Source organism: Mchenga conophoros, linkage group LG3 (assembly GCF_057382185.1).
Source record: "Mchenga conophoros isolate Kocher_MC1m ecotype Shallow Benthic linkage group LG3, M_conophoros_male_GT1.1, whole genome shotgun sequence".
NCBI classification, from domain to species: domain Eukaryota; kingdom Metazoa; phylum Chordata; class Actinopteri; order Cichliformes; family Cichlidae; genus Mchenga; species Mchenga conophoros.
The window spans coordinates 8,121,480-8,138,841 of record NC_140528.1 but is presented as its reverse complement, the minus strand read 5'-3'; the positions used below and the strand labels follow the sequence as shown (position 1 = coordinate 8,138,841).

General features: G+C 42.0%; 1 protein-coding gene across 1 annotated transcript; it reads right to left on the bottom strand.

Moving 5' to 3' along the window:
- Nucleotides 1-1,391: 1,391 nt before the first annotated feature.
- Nucleotides 1,392-16,910, bottom strand: LOC146577147 (uncharacterized). The gene is made up of 5 exons (XM_085269712.1): nt 15,901-16,910; nt 15,025-15,130; nt 11,228-12,244; nt 10,716-10,902; nt 1,392-1,468 (listed from the first exon to the last, which is right to left on the bottom strand). The coding sequence occupies exons 2-5, from the start codon at nt 15,040-15,042 to the stop codon at nt 1,392-1,394; spliced, it is 1,299 nt and encodes a 432-aa protein (XP_085125838.1). The 5' UTR covers nt 15,043-15,130; nt 15,901-16,910.
- Between the last annotated feature and the right edge of the window lie 452 nt (nt 16,911-17,362).

Sequence of the window (17,362 nt, the reverse complement as noted above, 5' to 3'; positions counted from 1 at the left end):
CATACAGACTGGAGACGAATGGATGGTGCTTTCTTTGTTTGTCTAAAGATAATGAATAAAACTCTACACACATCTTAAACCACCCTCCTTTCTATATATTTTGTTATATAAATGGAAAGTATATAAGACACAAACTGAGCTTATATGATACTAAGGACCCTGGAGGTCAGTCCACCTTTATAATTCAGCACAGCCTGGAGTCTTGGTCTTTTCTTGGATGTTGGTTCCCTTTGTTTCCATCCTCTGTTAAGATGTTTCAGTAATGTTGAGGTCTGGGGAGGCCAATCCATGGCTGACGTCCTGTGATGCTGCATTAGCAGTTTGTTCATAGTGAAAAATGAAGCCACTGCCAATCAGACATTTGCACAGTGGATCAACTTCTGATGGTACTGTCCTGAATTCCACACCTATAATATGTTTGCATGTACTGATGAATATGTGCAGCTGATTTTCAGTCCAGTTCCTGTGTGACAGACGCCAGTCTTTCTGCCTGTGTCCTTCCTTAACAGTAGAGCCATCCTTCCACTGAGACTGTTTCTGATGAGGCTTCACTGAGCAGTAGATGGATCCCTCAGCTCATCTAATCGTCCTATTTCTAACACATGACTGTCAGAAACTGTTAATCTGCTGCAGCTCTTTAACTCCTCCACTTCTTTTTTGTAATCTCTTAGTTTCCTCATCTTTTAAGGTGGCACTGCACACCAGATCCAAAGTCAACATGCTGTTATATAATGGAGTTGAACCTGTAATGGAGTTTGATTTAAACCAATCAGCAATTAAGTGAATGATGATGAGCAAAGATGGTGGAGGTGGTGGATGAAGACCCGGACAGCTGTGGTTGGCTCCTCGTATAGAGCAGAGTGAGGTTGTGTTTGCACATTATTATAAAACCATGTTCACCATATATTTTAGCTGCAGACAATAACATGATTTCTTTGCTGTGGTGATTTTATTCCACTTTGGTAAAATGGGAAACCATCATTTCTTGCTGTAATTCACACATTATTCCAAGAGCCTCAACACAAGCCTTGTAGTCCGACCATATATAGACAAATCAATAGTTGTGTTTGTAACAGCTCATGAACATGAATCGTTCCACATTACTTTAAAATCATTGCAAACTAAACTGGAATAAATGAGTGTTTATATATAGTTTTGTCTCAGCTGTTCATACACAGTGTTTCAGTTCTTATCAGAGTCCCACCGTCTCACTGTGGTGAACCTTTAGCTCTGTTGTAAGCGTGTTGTTAGACCAGGTTTCCCTCATTTAAAAATAATCTCTCATTAGAAATGGACATGATGTCTAAGACATAGAAATGCTTATTATGGGTTCACTTGATGTCACTGAAAAGATGCACATGGGTAACGCGCAGGCCATCCAGCTCCGAGGTTTATCTCCTCACCTCGAGTCTGCGACACTCTCTCCGTGTCCTCTCAGATAAGGGCGCGCACATTTCTGCACCATCTTCTAAATTACAAAGAGCGATTCACAAAACAGAAGCTCACAAAACACTCATCACAAACCAAAAATGGCTCCACTGAGCGTCAAACTGTCACCAGAATTTACTGATAATCTAAAGACTCACAGAACTCATTTTGTCTCATTGTGTCTTAGTTTGAGACATAAGTGCATGATCATAATACTGTGTAGTTAGATGAGACAGAGCTGATGCTTGCTCTTAATTATCCTCTTCATGTTTCCCGAGCCTCAGCAGTGGAAGCTACCATGGATAGAAAGACTATGACTCATCTTAAATCTCAAATCTTTGTCTCCAAAGAGCTGCTGATGTGTCCGATATGATCCACAAGCTTAAACTAGGATTATAAGTGTGTGCAGTGATGTGTGTGAAACCTCTGAGGACTCACACGTGTGTGCTTCAGCCCACACACACATATGAAGCACTGCGACCTCACACAGAAGTGTTTTACACATCCAACCTGAATCCTGATCATTTCTACAGTTTATTAAGTTCAGCTTCACCTGAACATCAGTGATGAAGCTGCTCTGACTCCATCACAGCTCACAGCTGTTGGAATGAGTCAAACAATGAAGAAGGTTCAGAAACAGCTGATGATTTTACAGAAACATGATGCAAACATGAAAATGGACACATGATTTTTTATTAACACACTGTTTATGTTTCACTGTGCATGACGTCATCAACACTGACACCAGGGGGCGCTCATCACCAGCCTGAGGAAGTGTGATAATGGGGGGAGACGCAGTGTTGTGTGTACTGCAGTCGGACAGAAGGAAAAACTTCCTCCTGAAAACATTTTCATCCTTCCCAAAAGTGTTTGAGTCAAATGTTACAAATATATAAATACAATAAAACACAGGGTCTTACATAAAATTAGTGATGCAGTTGTGCACTGAGCACCTTTCCAATGTTCCTTCCTCAGATGAGTCCAGCTGCTGAACACATTAACATCTGTATGTCAATGTAGCCGAGAACCAACCTGAGCACTGCTGGGAAAATACAAAGGCAACCATCAAAGTGCTGTATTATCTTATTTATTCTGAATGTTGACTTAGATCCACACCACGATTTATGAAACTATAGAACTAAAATAACAACAATCGTCTGCTTCTTTAAAATTTCTTTCATTACATCAAACCAGTGAAAACTGAAAAAAACAAAGAGCTGTTAGCATGTTCAGACCAACTTTGAGACAGAGACTGTAAAGTTCTGCACTTTAAATCCTGCCTGTGTTCCTGCAAATGATTCACACTGAAAGTATCTTAGTTTAGTATTGAGTGAGCCACAAAGCAGCCTGATAGCTTTAAAACAGTAAAAGTAAATGAAATTGACAGTTTCAGTGTAGCTGGATCTATTATTGGGGGGTCATGACCCCCGTAACCCCGCCTGGTCCTGAGGTCAAATCCACCATCTTTGTTTCAGAGCTTCATGTTCTCCCGTGTTTGTGTGCGTCCTCTCCAGTACTCCGGCTTCCTCCCACAGTCCAAACACATGCAGTTAGTGGGGTCAGGTTAGCTGTGAGTGGTTGTGTCTCTGTGTTATTCCACCTTAATCAATGACTTCCTGTTAGCATGAAGTGCTTCTGTAGGACTGATGTCATTTTCATGGTTGGATCATTTAAATGAAGCTGGACTCAGATGCAGTAAATAAGCTGATTGATCATTAATGAATAAAGCTGGTCAAACACATCACGTGGACACATGTGATTGTGTGTTGTAGTATTGATCCCAATGCTGGTATCAGTCCTGGATCAATAACACTGGATGGATGCGTTCAGCATGGAGCCCCTGAGCTGTGTTACAGACAAACATGGAAACTGACAGGTCTGTGTCATTCACAGTCTGTAACACTTCTAAACAACAGAGGCTGACCCAAGTGCCTCAGAGCCAGGCACGCTCACATCACAGCTCTCTAAATAAGCCAGTTTCAAAATAAGAGCTGAAAGCTGTGTTTGCTTGTGTTAGCTTATTATTGTGGAGACTAACATTCAGTGATCGTGTGTTCAGACTCATAATGATTACTCTCAGAAATCCTGATCTTTGTATTTACTGTGTGTTGGATCAATAACTGAGATTCATGGTATCACACAGCTGTGCTGCTGCTGATGTCAGCACATCTGGAACAATACGAGGAATCTGCTACCAGACTGAGCAGGACGTGAGACCTGTGGACTGTTTAAAGCTGTCCCTCCACAGCTCACTCAGACCTGATCCACACCTCAGTGATATTCTCTGACTTCCTCAGTAGAGACAGAAACCATTCAGATCTGGGACCATCAGCTGACTGATGATGTCACACAGACTGTGTTTTTCAGGAACAGTGATTCTGATGTGAGCCTGCTAGCTGACAGCAGACCTGATGAAAGCACATGTTCACATCTGTGAGGACAGACTGGACTCTTTGACTGCACCTTGGTTCTCCTCAGAGGTCTGTACAGGAGCATGTCCACCCCCACTGAAGATCTCAGTCACTGTGAAACATAGAAAGCTGCTTGTGTGGCCTCTGCCTCACATGTAGATACAGCTACAGGTTTCTCTGTCAGTCAGACTGAAACAGTGTCCTGATGCTGCATCATTCAGCTCTGTGCCCCAGTCAGCATCACTGGGAGCTACCAGTGTTTCTGCCCTTTTCCTGTAACACTACACTCAGCACAGGCTCAGCTGGTATCCAGTGTTGGACTTTGGCTTCAGCTGCTGTGATAGATCCTCTAACATAGATCAGCTCTGCTACATGTTGTTAGATAAGTGCAGCTGCTGTCATGTCCTGATGTTTCTCTGGCTCAGCAGCTTCTCCATCAGAGGTTCACATGGAGCTGATCCAGTATCTCCAGTAACTGTGTTCTGTGCCTCACTGGTTCATCCTTCTGTCTGTGTGACGTCAGTCAGATGTTGAAGTTAAACTCTGTAATCTTCACTGTGTCACAGAGTTCAGTGAGTCCCGTTATTCACAGTATCAATCAGATCATCAGAGAACAGCTGATCAGCAATCAGTGGTGCCAACAGCGCCTCCTGTGGTGAGAGGATGCAATAATGCAATGTAGCATTTTTCCACTCAACACTTGCAGTCATGGAAACTGTCTGTTGGATCTGTGTGACGTTGCTTTCTTGGTTAGAGTTCCTCACAAATGTCCAGATGATTCTTCTAATGAGGCGTCGACCATGTTTGCAGCTCTTTGGAAGAAAACGTCGCCCTTTGCCATCCTTACTTTTCTTTGACTTCTTCAAATGCAGCTGAACTCCAGCTGGTATTTTCTTGGACTTTGCAGCTGTTTCTGGTCATCAGTTCATTCCTGCAAACCTCTGAAGCTGAACAACAATGATGCTGCATTGCTGGCTGATCCCAAAAGGTTGATTCTGTTCATCTGGACCTTTTCAGAAACGTTTGCTCACTGATCAGGTGACTTCTTCAGTCTCAGCTGACTGCAGCTTTACAAGCTTACAAACAGCACATTTGCACAATGACTGAAAGCAGCAGCACCTGATATATATGATACTAATATAATACATATACATATATAATCCATACTAATGATGAAGGAACTGAGCTCACAGTCCATTGTTCATTCAGTGAACTACTCAGTTTATTTTGGGCCTCAGAAATGCTCACTCTGTTTGTACATCACTGTCAGCAATAGACTCATTCTGCTGTGTGGACAGGAACACATGTGACATCACTTCCTGTTTGTTTGTGACTGAAGAAGTTTACAAGGAATCATTTAGAAGAGTTTCAAACATCAACTGATTGAATCCATGAATCTGAAAACGTGTTTGTGAGTGAAAGAGACAGACATGTACAGACTGAACTATCTGTTCAACAGTCAGAGTGTTTCTGTAACAGGAGACACTCTTTACACTCCACTCAGCACAGGGACACTGAGGCACCAGGATAGCAGACTCTAAACCCAGGATAAAGAGTTTGAGTGAATGTGGTGTTGAAGGTGTGGAGGTGGATCAGAGTGTCAGAGGAGACTCTGTAGAAGGACAGAGTGCCAGCAGGACAGTCCACATACACTGCTGCTCTGTTAGAGACAGAGGAGGAGGAGGAGGAGGAGGAGGAGGAGGAGATGAATGTGTCTCTGTAATTGTGCCTGACAGACTGAGGACCATCATCAGAGCAGATCAGACTCCAGGACTGATCATTGTATCCAAACACACAGTCATCACTGCCTCCTTTCCTTCTGATGCTTCTGTAACTCACTGATATATAAACGCTTCCTCTCCACTCGACCTCCCAGTAACAGCGACCAGTCAGACCATTTCTACACAGCAGGTGATAAACATCAAATCTGTCTGGATGATCAGGATATGACTGAACCTCCTCCACACAATGTGCCTCAATGTTATTGATATTATCATTATCATTAATATATAATAATAAAACCTTTATAATAAAACCACTAAAAACCTTTATTCTAGCGCAACTTGTAAACGAACTTGACTTTCAAAATAAAAGCACAAAGCACCAAAACGTTGACTACAAAAAACAAACAGTAATGTACAGCTTAAACAATTTACAATCATGACATAGATCTTGACAAGATAAAGAAATAATCCAAATTATATACAATGTCATCATGCCAACAGTTACAACATCGATGGAGGATCTGTGTAAGCGCTGAGGATCGTCCTGATGGACAGAACAGAAGGAGAGTGAGACAAGTGAAGATATACTAAACAACACTGTGACATGAACTGAGCCACACACAGTTTGATTCACAGGTGATTGACACATTATTTGACCACAAGTGTCTGTGAAGGTTCTCAGTCATCCAGGTCATCGTAGTCAAAGGAGCCTCTTTGCTGACTTTAAACTTTAAAGTCAGCAAAGAGGCACAGAAAAGAAGACCAGACACCAGCGAGGGAGGATAAGAAAGACAGACGCAACAACATTGTCATCCCCTATGTAGCCGGTGTATCAGAAAAACTCAGGAGAGTTTTCTCCAAGCATGACATCCCGGAGTATTTCAGACCCAGCAACACACTCAGACAAAAACTGGTTCACCCAAAAGACAAAACGCCAAAACACAGACTTAACAATGTGGTGTATTCTGTACAGTGCAGCGAGGAATGCCCAGACCTCTACATTGGAGAGACAAAACAGCCACTTCACAAGCGCATGGCACAATACAGAAGAGCCACCTCCACAGGCCAAGACTCAGCAGACCATCTGCATCTTAAGGATAAAGGTCACTCTTTCGAGGATGCCAATGTTCACATTTTGGACAGAGAGGACAGATGGTTTGAAAGAGGAGTGAAAGAAGCCATCTATGTCCACTGTGAGCGACCATCTTTGAACAGAGGCGGGGTTTACGACACCAACTCTCTGCCATCTATAATCCAGTTTTGAGATCCTTCCCAGACGCCTTAACGCCCACTCACATCCTGGGCCATCTGACCTCAGGAAATCACATGATAAGGTGGGGCCAGGTTTCACAATGAACTCACCCGAAACTCTGGCTGATTGGGACCCACACCCAGTTTCACACCTTGGCTCAGGTGATTAGAGGAGGGGGGTCCTTTTGTCCATCTGTGGGGGGTCACTCCCACTAGGTTTATATCTGGGACTCTCCACCATTTGACCTTAGAACTGAAGAAGCTTCTCGGATGAGAGGTGAAACGTCTTCAAGTAACTTAAAGAAGTCCAGACGCTTTTCTTTGCAAGCTCCTTTGACATTTGACCACGAGCAATCTTTTCTGGTTTGACGCTGTCTTTGTAGCCAGAAACCAGCTCTCTCCTCGGCTTCCTCCACTACACGCTTCCCCCACGCCAGTCTCCCCCGTCACTATAAAGGGGAGAGTCATGAGCTCCATCACCCTCACCTGTGCCGTCCAACGTCCCGCCACCAGCCTCCACTGCAGCAGGCCAGAGACCACACCCCTGCCACAATAAGTAAAAGTATATCCTTGCTGTACCCTTAATGCTAAATGTGCTAAATTAACCGCTGCCTTTGCCCCTTTGGGATTATTCTTATGTCACTGGGATGTTGACCTTTGACCTTCACATTAGAGAGATGGGCAGACATAATTAGTGTATGAATTTTAAAGTAACAGGTAATAAAGAGAGTGTAGCAAATGTAGTCAGGTTTATTACTCTGTATCACACATGAGTGCCCGAGGGAGGCGGGGCTGACTGGGGAGACACAGGAAACAGAGAGACAGGGCTGACTCGACATGAAACGATGAAACGTGGGACACGGGAACAGAAACTAAACACAGGCTGAAATGAACACTGAGGGAGGGAGAACTAAGATTACTGAGAGCCTGATAAATAAGAAGAACAAAAACCAAGAAAAACAAGAGTCAAAGAAAACCAAAAACACAAAGCATTGGGCCAGGACCCACTGCTGTGACATTTATATGTGATAAAAACATTAAAAACTGCTCAGATGTTGAAATCTTTCTACGTATACTTTAGGTTCAGCTCTCCAGCCTGGCATTTGGTTAAGCATGATTCAAACATTTGATTTTGTTTAACTGGTTTTAATTATAGTTACTTTTTGTGAACATTTGTTGCAGCATTTAAAAATACATCATTTATTTTCAAACTTTTATTTGATTTAGAGCATCATATTTGACCAACGTAAATGTTTTAATTTCATATAAAATAACTGAAGCAGTGAACTAAATATCTGAAATCTTTCCTTCCTTAAAAGTTATAATCCTACTTAAGTTATAGTGCAAACGCTTAAGCAACAAATATACTTGATGCTAATTAATTAATATTTCCCTTTGATGTTGCAACTATGCGGTCACTTCTGTCTTTAAACAAAATAATATTTTCCAGTTACAGAAATCATAAAGTCCAAACTAAAGTGCTACTGTTGCTATATGCATTTTATATAAATCATGGATGATGGTCCTGACATGAAGGAAGAAAAAGTTACAGGTTGCATCCTTTGACTTTGTCTCCGTGCCTTTGGGCAATTTTCAGAAGGACAGATGTTTCTGTTCAATTCTTAAATCAATTTTTTCAAACACAAACACTATTTTAAAGCTTCTAGAGAGTAAAATATTAATGATAATTATAATAACAATAATAAAAACAAAAGCTCTCAGCTCCATCAAACCAAGCAGCAGAAAGAACAATAACTGAAGAGAAAACTTTAACCTTGTAGACTTCATTATGTTCCAGCTGCTCTACAGACGCTGTGACCTCGAACTTAAGCAGGTCGTAAAGTATGTGCAGCTCAATAACTTCATAATCAGACCCTGTGGTATTTAGGCAGCAGAACAACTAAGAATAACAACTACAAATAATGTTTTTAGGTTTCTGTTGTACTGCAAGGTTCTGTACAGGAGAACCAAACCAAGAGCAAATATTACGTCTCATTTACACCTGAGCACGAAGAGCCATCAACATTTAGCAAATTGAATCATCTTTGTTTAGATGCAAGAAGAATCATATAGAAATGAAAAAGTAGAAATAGAAATCCAGAGCAAAGATATCCTCTAATTCAGCGTAGCACATGTGCAGCTGCTGCGATTCACGTAAGCATTCGGCTCGTCGCAGTTGCAGATTTTTCTCTCGCTGTTCTGGCTCACAGCGCTGCAAACACAGAAATAAATATCCCCAAAGGTGTGAAAGGGAGCTAATTAGTAAGAGTATTGTTACTCTCCGCAGGAGTAGTCCAGCAGTAGAAATCAGTCCAATAACAAGGTGTGTAACATCTAGCAGGGTGACAGAAAAACCCAGGGTAACTTCTAAGGACCTCAACGTCTCTCTCACATTGTGTTTTTTAAACATGCTTCCATTTGTCACTTCAGTCTTTACTCTGAAATACAGGAAGAGAAATCATGGCTGAAACAATTTCTCATGAAACCAGGGGTGTGGTCCAACAGTCAGTTTGGTGAGGAAGGTTCCTAACTGAGAGAAGTGACCCAGAAGTATCTGTGTAGCAGCCACAATGAATCCAGACCATGAGCTTTATTAACTGATCAAAGTCTCTTCTTTCATCTTCTGTATGATTTAGTTTGCATTGGTAATGCCCATTATTGTAATGCTTTTTTAAGACGAGCAAAACTTTATTTCACTTTGGGTTAGCTGGGATAAGTGATGGATGGAGGGAATTTTACTTCAGCCACAGAAATCCTAAACAGGAAGGAGGAGCAGAGTTACAGTGGATCACTATCCAGCAGGGAAACAAGGTTTATTTCAATTTCTTGGCCATGAGTGAGATTTACTGAGTGGGCAAATTAGGGAGACGACACCATCAGATCCCGAGCCCTCCATGTGTTAATCAAGAGACGGCTGCTGTGCTACATCCATAAATAATGAATAAATTAGGAGCTAAAGCTGAAAGGACAGTTTATTTGTACCATCTTCACGTGAACACATTCAAGAACATCACAGATGAAGAAACATTAAAAATTTCCACACTACATAAAGCAAGAAAAATAGTTTTTCTTTCAGGTGGTTTCAGAAAAACAGAAACATCAAACATCTCCAAGACTCTCTTTGAAAGAACTAAAAACCTTTGTTCTCATGGTCCAATCATGAGTGAACTCCCCGATGAAGCCTTGTGTGCTAAAACATGTCAGAGTTTTAAAGGTTAAACATGAGTTTCCAAAACGTTTTGCTGGAGAACAATGAACTATTTGACTGAGTTTCAATCATTTACAGACGAGCAAAACCAGGACAGAGAAAAAAGGACAAAACTGACTCAGTAAAAAACAGAAAAGAAGATCTCATGTAGATCTGTATTATGTAGAAGTTCAGCCCAGCAACCAGTTCAGTTCAACACAAGTTTAAATGATTCTATCTGAACTCTGTGGAGCCTGATCTCAAGCTTTTTGAGTCCGACACAGAAACCAGAGGATCTTTCTGTGTCTTCAGATTCACTGTGATCCAGTGATGGGAGTGATTTCAGCCCTGAGTGATCGCGCTGATGTTTGCACAGAGCAGACAATGAGGTGAATGTTTGGGCACATTGGTAACAGTGAAACAGTTTATTAGTAACATGGGATCGTTTGTGTGCAGAGTATGAACTGAGATTCCTGAAGCTCTTGTCACACTGGTCACAGCTGTAGTTTCCTTCCATGTGTGCACGTTCATGAAGGTTACGATGACCTGACTTTGAGAAGCTTCTCTCACAGTGTCTGCACTTGTGTGGTTTCTCTCCTGTGTGGACTCCTTTGTGTGATTTAAGCTCACCTTCAGTGGTGAAGGATGACCCACACTGATCACAGAGGTGCTTTTTAACCCCACTGTGAATCAGTTCATGTCGTTTTAACTCACTTGGTGTGGTGAAGCTTCTCCCACATTCTTTGCAGTATTTCAGTTTGTCTCCAGTGTGTCTACGTTGATGTACTTTTAGGGTCTTTTGCTGACTGAAAGTTTTTCCACAGAGGTCACAATGAAAGTCTTTCCCACCACCACAGTGATGACAGGGTTGAGAACTGGATCCATCTGTGTCGCTCTGCTTCTAAACAAAGACACAAAGACAGTGTAAGTCAGTCCTTCAACATTTGTATCCTGAACGTCGCCTGAAATAAAGAGCATCTCTGCAGACGTCCAACTACATTTGACTGTTTCAGTTAACACACTCAGTTTACTGGGCTGCAATAACTACAATACTACCACCATAATACTACAGTAATACTAAAATCATAACTGAAAGGAAAATCTGAATAATCACTCAGAGCTGCTTTTCCATGCAGTAGAATTGCTAACATGCTAACACAGTTTAATGAGCAGAGTAGTTCCAAACAGTCAGGCTAAAATGACAAGATAACAATATAAATACATACCTCACAGTAGCTGCACTTGTAGAGTCTCTTTCTGGTGTGGATCTGTTGGTGTCGTCTCAGGTGACGTGGAGTTTTAAAAGTCTTCTCACACAGGTCACATTGATAAGGTCTCTCCTCAGTGTGGGTAAACATGTGTTGTTGTAACTGTGCGTCTGTTGTAAAGTATTTGCCACACTGTTCACAGCAGTACACATCATGTCTGGTGTGAATGCGTAGGTGTCTATTTCGGCTCTCTCTCTGGCTGAAAGTTTTTCCACAGATGTCACAGCTGTATGGCTTAATTCCAGAGTGGGTAACTAGATGACTCTGTAAGCTGCTACTACGAGTAAAAGCTCTGCCACACTCATCACAGCTGTATGCCTTAATTCCAGAGTGGGTAACTAGATGCTTCTGTAAGCTGCCACTGTGAGTAAAAGCTCTGCCACACTGATCACAGCTGTATGCCTTAATTCCAGAGTGGGTAACTAGATGACTCTGTAAGCTGCTACTGTGAGTAAAAGCTCTGCCACACTGATCACAGCTGTACTTTTTAACTCCACTGTGGATGAGTTGGTGTTGTTTTAGGCAACGCTTCCAGGAAAAAGACTTTCCACACAAGTCACAGCTGAACGGTCTCTCTCCAGTGTGGATGACCTGATGCTGTTTTAGTGAAGCCTTCCCAGTAAAACCCTTCCCACACTCGTCACAGCTGTATGCCTTAATTCCAGAGTGGGTAACTAGATGCCTCTGTAAGCTGCTACTGTGAGTAAAAGCTCTGCCACACTGATCACAGCTGTACGCTTTAACTCCACTGTGGATGAGTTGGTGTTTTTTTAGGTAACCCTTCAAGGAAAAAGACTTTCCACACAAGTCACAGCTGAACGGTCTCTCTCCAGTGTGGATGACCTGATGCTGTTTTAGTTTAGCCCTCAGAGTAAAACCCTTCCCACACTCGTCACAGGTGTGTTTTTTCTCTCCCTTTCTTCTGTGAGGTTTGTCGGCCTCCTGAGAGCGCTGACTTCTGGCTCCATGTTGGTCCTGCAGTGACAGAGATACAAACAGAGGCAGTGAGTGAAATGCAGTCGTGGAACAAACTCAACCTTCAAACTCCATTAACAATAGTTTTAAACCTGAAGGTGGAGCGTGGCACCAAACACCTTAAAGGTCTCTTATCCCCACCTGCTGGTAGTTCTAACACATTACATCCAACCTGCTGTTAAAGATAATTCATGACTGTTCAAACACTAAAATCATGCCCATCCCTCCTGATTGTACACACACACACACACACACACACACACACACACACACACACACACACACACACACACACAATTTTATAATTTAGATTATTTTGTTGTTTCCTATTACATATTTCTATAATTTGTATAGATTTATACAGAATTATTCAGTGATAATAAATCCTATGTTTGTTTATTCTAAAGGAACCCCGTTAGCTTCCACAACAGATGTTGCTCGTCTTCCGTCAAATACTCACATAAAATATTACACAATAAAGTGGATTCAAGATATCCACATAATTTCACTCTTACATCCACAGTGAGGTTTCACAATTGTTCAAATATAAGCAATCAATAATAATAATAATAATAATAATAATAATAATAATAATATTTCTCTGTCAGCCTTCTCGGTTACGAATCGTCTTCTGCTCCTCTGTCATGCGGCGTCCCACAGGGCTCAATTTTAGGGCCACTGCTCTTTTCACTGTATCTATTGCCTCTGGGTTCTATCCTTAGAAGGCATGGGATCTCATTTCATTGTTATGCCGATGCCAAATTTATTTGCCACTAAAACACAAGGATGGCATCTCCATAAAACCTCTATTTATATATACACATCACTCTATTTATATATACACATCACTCTATTTATATATACACATCACTCTATTTATATAAAACCTCTATATATTTCATATATCAGTCTACTCTTCATTCTATCAGACACAGTTATCACAGCTCCTACATTTGCTTTTTACACATATAAGCATTGAGCCAAATGTAATAATGCCAACATACTGAAGGAACAATATTTGTCTCTTATATATGATACATCTATATACACACTGTCACAGATACTTGTCTGTGAGTGAAGTGATTAATATAATAACTATAATATTGGCCATATTATATTTACATTACCACAGTGAGATGACTTTAGTCTCATGAACAACATCAGCTAATTGTTATTTACAGCTAATCTTAAACGACTGTTCAGCACAGAAATGAAGCCCAACAATCATGTTTCACAGTCCTGTGGTCTCAGCCTCAGATACTCATCAAATCACACAGAGCTCATGTAGAAACAAATGAACTAAATATGTTCTCCTTCATTTCTGTCAAACAAAGCTGTATGAAACGTTTCCAGCTGTTAGTATCATGGTTGCTAGGCAACCTGGGCAGCGCGACGGAGGCTAGACGTCCCATTTCACGAGCCTACGAGCCTCGCACTTCGGCCTTAGCGGTCTTTGAGTACGCGGCCCTTGAGGACTTTAAAGCTGCAGAACCTGAATCGGGATACAGCCATGATGATCTCCAGCCTCGTGCTCGCCAACATTCTCACCTGAGTTAAGAAGACGATCACTGAAATGGTCTCAGCAGGTCCTTTGATGACAGCAATGAAATGCAGTGGTAAGGCTTTTTGGGGATTAAGTTCGTTTTCATGGCAAAGAAGGACGATGCAGTTCATCTGATCACTCCTCATAACATTCTGGAGTGCAGGCAAAATGCTATTATAAAAACTTAAGCAGCAACTTCTCCAGGTTCCAATATTTATGCAATTCTCAAACCTTTTGGCCACGACTGTATAACCTCTTCTGAAGTTTAGTGGATATTATACATGGTTATGCTCAGGATGTGTCGGCCAGTTTCCACTGGAAACGCCTTTTGGTTAAACTGTCAGCGAGGAATTTGCATTTGCACTGTTACATTTTTATATAACTTTAATGCACATAAACAACAGCTGCTTGTTTCAGTGAAAATACATTGATGGGTTTTGTGGAGCAGGGAAATTATTTTACTGCTATTGTTGAATAATTGTCATCATTACCATTGCATTAATAATATAATCTGGAGTTTATATTGCATTCAGATGTTGAAACAGTGTGTGTCTTTCAGAAAGACTAAGTTGCAGGCTGACAGGAAGTTGCAGGTTTGCAGAGTGTGCCTTTTGCAGAACTGAAACCGAAAGCAGAGTCTAAGTGCAGGTTATTTTGAGGAGCATTTGAGGACGAGACACAGACAGTAGGAGGTGAAGAGGTGACACAAAGAGCATGTGAGGTCAACACATACACACATATTAGTTAGACTTATTTAGAGGAGAGATCAGTTATGTCTCGACAAGAAAGAGGAACAATTCACTTTGAGACAAGAACGGAAAGTACCAGCCATAAAAATAGAAGATGATTTTCTGGGTGAAAAGTCATGGTGATGTTGATCTGATCTATGTATAAAATGTACCGGTGACGCATGAAGGGGCGTCAGTAAACAAACCCTGATGCTATAAAATATCTGTTCATGCTTTGATTAAGTCGAGGACTACTGGCTGTCTGCGTACAGAGTGTCTTCCCACACGTGTGTTCATTAAAATCATTGTTTGACCAAGACCTTCTGGACCAAGGCTGGTTTGTACTCTCCTTCCTCAATTTTGAACCTTAACAGTTTTTAATAAAGTTGTGCAGCTGTAAAGTATTTTGTCTGGTGTCAATTATATCGTCAGCTACATCGTTATGGCAAATGTTCAAATGTATATGGTGATAAATATCTTTGGTCATATGGTCCTGCTCTGTCTGTCACCTTCTGTGTTGAGCTCATTGTTTCCTCTGTAGTGGCTGAGCTGAGTCCAAGTAGCTGAAAATGTTCCTCTGCTGCTCCGTCAGACTCTTCTCCTCCTGCTGATCAGCTGGGACACAAAACAGATCTTTGTTAGGCTCCACACTGCACTGAAGAGTCAAAGTGTCTCATATGTTCATCTGACAAGTAAAAGAACACATTTTTGTTTCCCGAGGTGGGCAACTTGTTGGAAACAAACACAAAAGGTTTGAGCACTGATACCTGCCATTGCTGGCATTGAAAGATGCAACGCCAGCAATGTCAAGACTCAAACCAATCATCAAGCAAAGACAACAGGGATCAAATGTACCGCATTTTGATCCGGGACGTACTCTGCATGAAAACAAGCGCTCACTCTTCCTGCTCAACAAATGACAAGGGCGGAGCCTTATACCACGTGATACAGAAGCTGTGCCGTGTGATGCTAAAATTAGCAGGGAAAAAACAACGGAGAGCACGTCAGGGATGACGAGAAAGTGACAGGAGAAAATCCGTCCCGGTCAACCACCCAAACATCAATAACGGGAACCTTTTTTTTTTTTTTGGCCTGTCCCGTTTGGCTCTTTTGCATCAGAATTGTTGTCTAAAGGCAAAGAAAGATGCCCAACGGATTTACTTTACCAAACTGACCATCCCAGCCTTGCCGTAATGGTCCATTTGATTCACCTTTTATTGTTTATTTTATTTTCACTTACTGAATACGGGACAGACTTGACTGGGGGAAAGAAGGGGAGAAAGAAAGAGGGAAAGAGAAACAGCTGAGAAGAGGGACGGGGGAGAAGGGCAAAAGACAAAAACCAACAGAACGGGCAGAGAAAAAAAAATGCATATATCAATCACCTGGATCACCTGCTGAGAAAGAAAAAAGAAAGCAAGCAGAAGAGAACAAGAGTAATAGAATAAACAACATCACAATGATATATGGGAATATGACAGTAAATACTAAATGTTAAACATTATTGTGCAGCACATAAGATCAACAGAACACAGTGTGCTTTGAGGTAGGAGCCAAAAAGGGTGTAGTTTGTGGGTGTGATCACCCGTGTGTACACCTGTGAGCATGGACGCGCTTGTTTTTTTTTTAAAAGGTTCCTTCATGTAATAATCTGCTAGAGGGTGTGGGGGGGGGCACAGCCCCGTCCTCCAGGGCGTGAAGCAGGTGTGGAGGAGATCAAAAGAGAGACCAAGGAAGACCAACAGAGGGGCAGCTGCGCCACTGTCCCGGAAAGAGCTGAGGAGAGTCCCAGATGAGGGCTCACTCAGCAGCCGCGGAGCAGAAGCCAGGGGGAGTTGCAGTGACGCGCCCGTGAGCTCCGCCGGCAGCCAGCTGCGCCTGAGTGACCGAGCCCCAGGCCGAGAGGCCGGGGGCACCCCGCCTCCGAAGTGGCCCGAGCGAGCCCCAGGCTCCAGGCCCCGATAAGCGGCCGCCAAGGAGTGAGCCGGTACATACATGAGCGCCCAGCCCTAGTGGACAAGAACCACTAACACACCAATGTCTGAGGGCATCAGCCACCGGCAAACGCTACACAGTGCCGTCCAGCAACTATTTTTCTATTGTTGCACTACCTGCTCTGTACACGCAGCGTCGAGCAACGGTGGAGACGGAATTTCAAGCAGGACAACATTTTGCTGCAACAACAAAACGTGAGACATTTGTTGTTTTATGTTTATTTATTGTTATGAGAGAATCATGATCTCAATTCTAAGCCAAAAAAATCGTGATTCTCATTTTATGAAAAATCGTGCAGCCCTAACATTAACACAAAACTATTGTTTCACCAGAGAAACACACATGAAGAGAGAGAGAGAGACAATAACAGCTACCAAACAGTCGTCATAATTCGTCACACAATGAGAAAAGGACAAATCAACAAGTAACAATGACTAATTAATATTAAAATCTGTAACATAATGTATTGTTTGGAGTTTAGTCTGATTGGTTCAGGATGACCTGCCATTATCCAATCACACGTCTGCTTACCTGCATCTTTTCTCTTTTTTCTAACCTGAGCACCTGATGGCTTTGAACTTTTGTTGTCCATCTTCCATTGGTTTGAATTTTGCGCTCCAGTACAAACACAAATCCCCCAACCCGAGGATCAGCACAATTAACCTAACAGACCTACACCTTAGTTCACAGATTCACTTTGTCTAAGGTTCATTTCTGGGATTTCACACAACCCAGGATTCAGATCGTGAATCCATGATGGGCTTGGATTTACATCATTATCAATGAAATGTGCTCTACTTGGAAGCAGCCGGCCCCGCCCCTTTTGACGGGTTGTGTGAGACTTTAAATCAT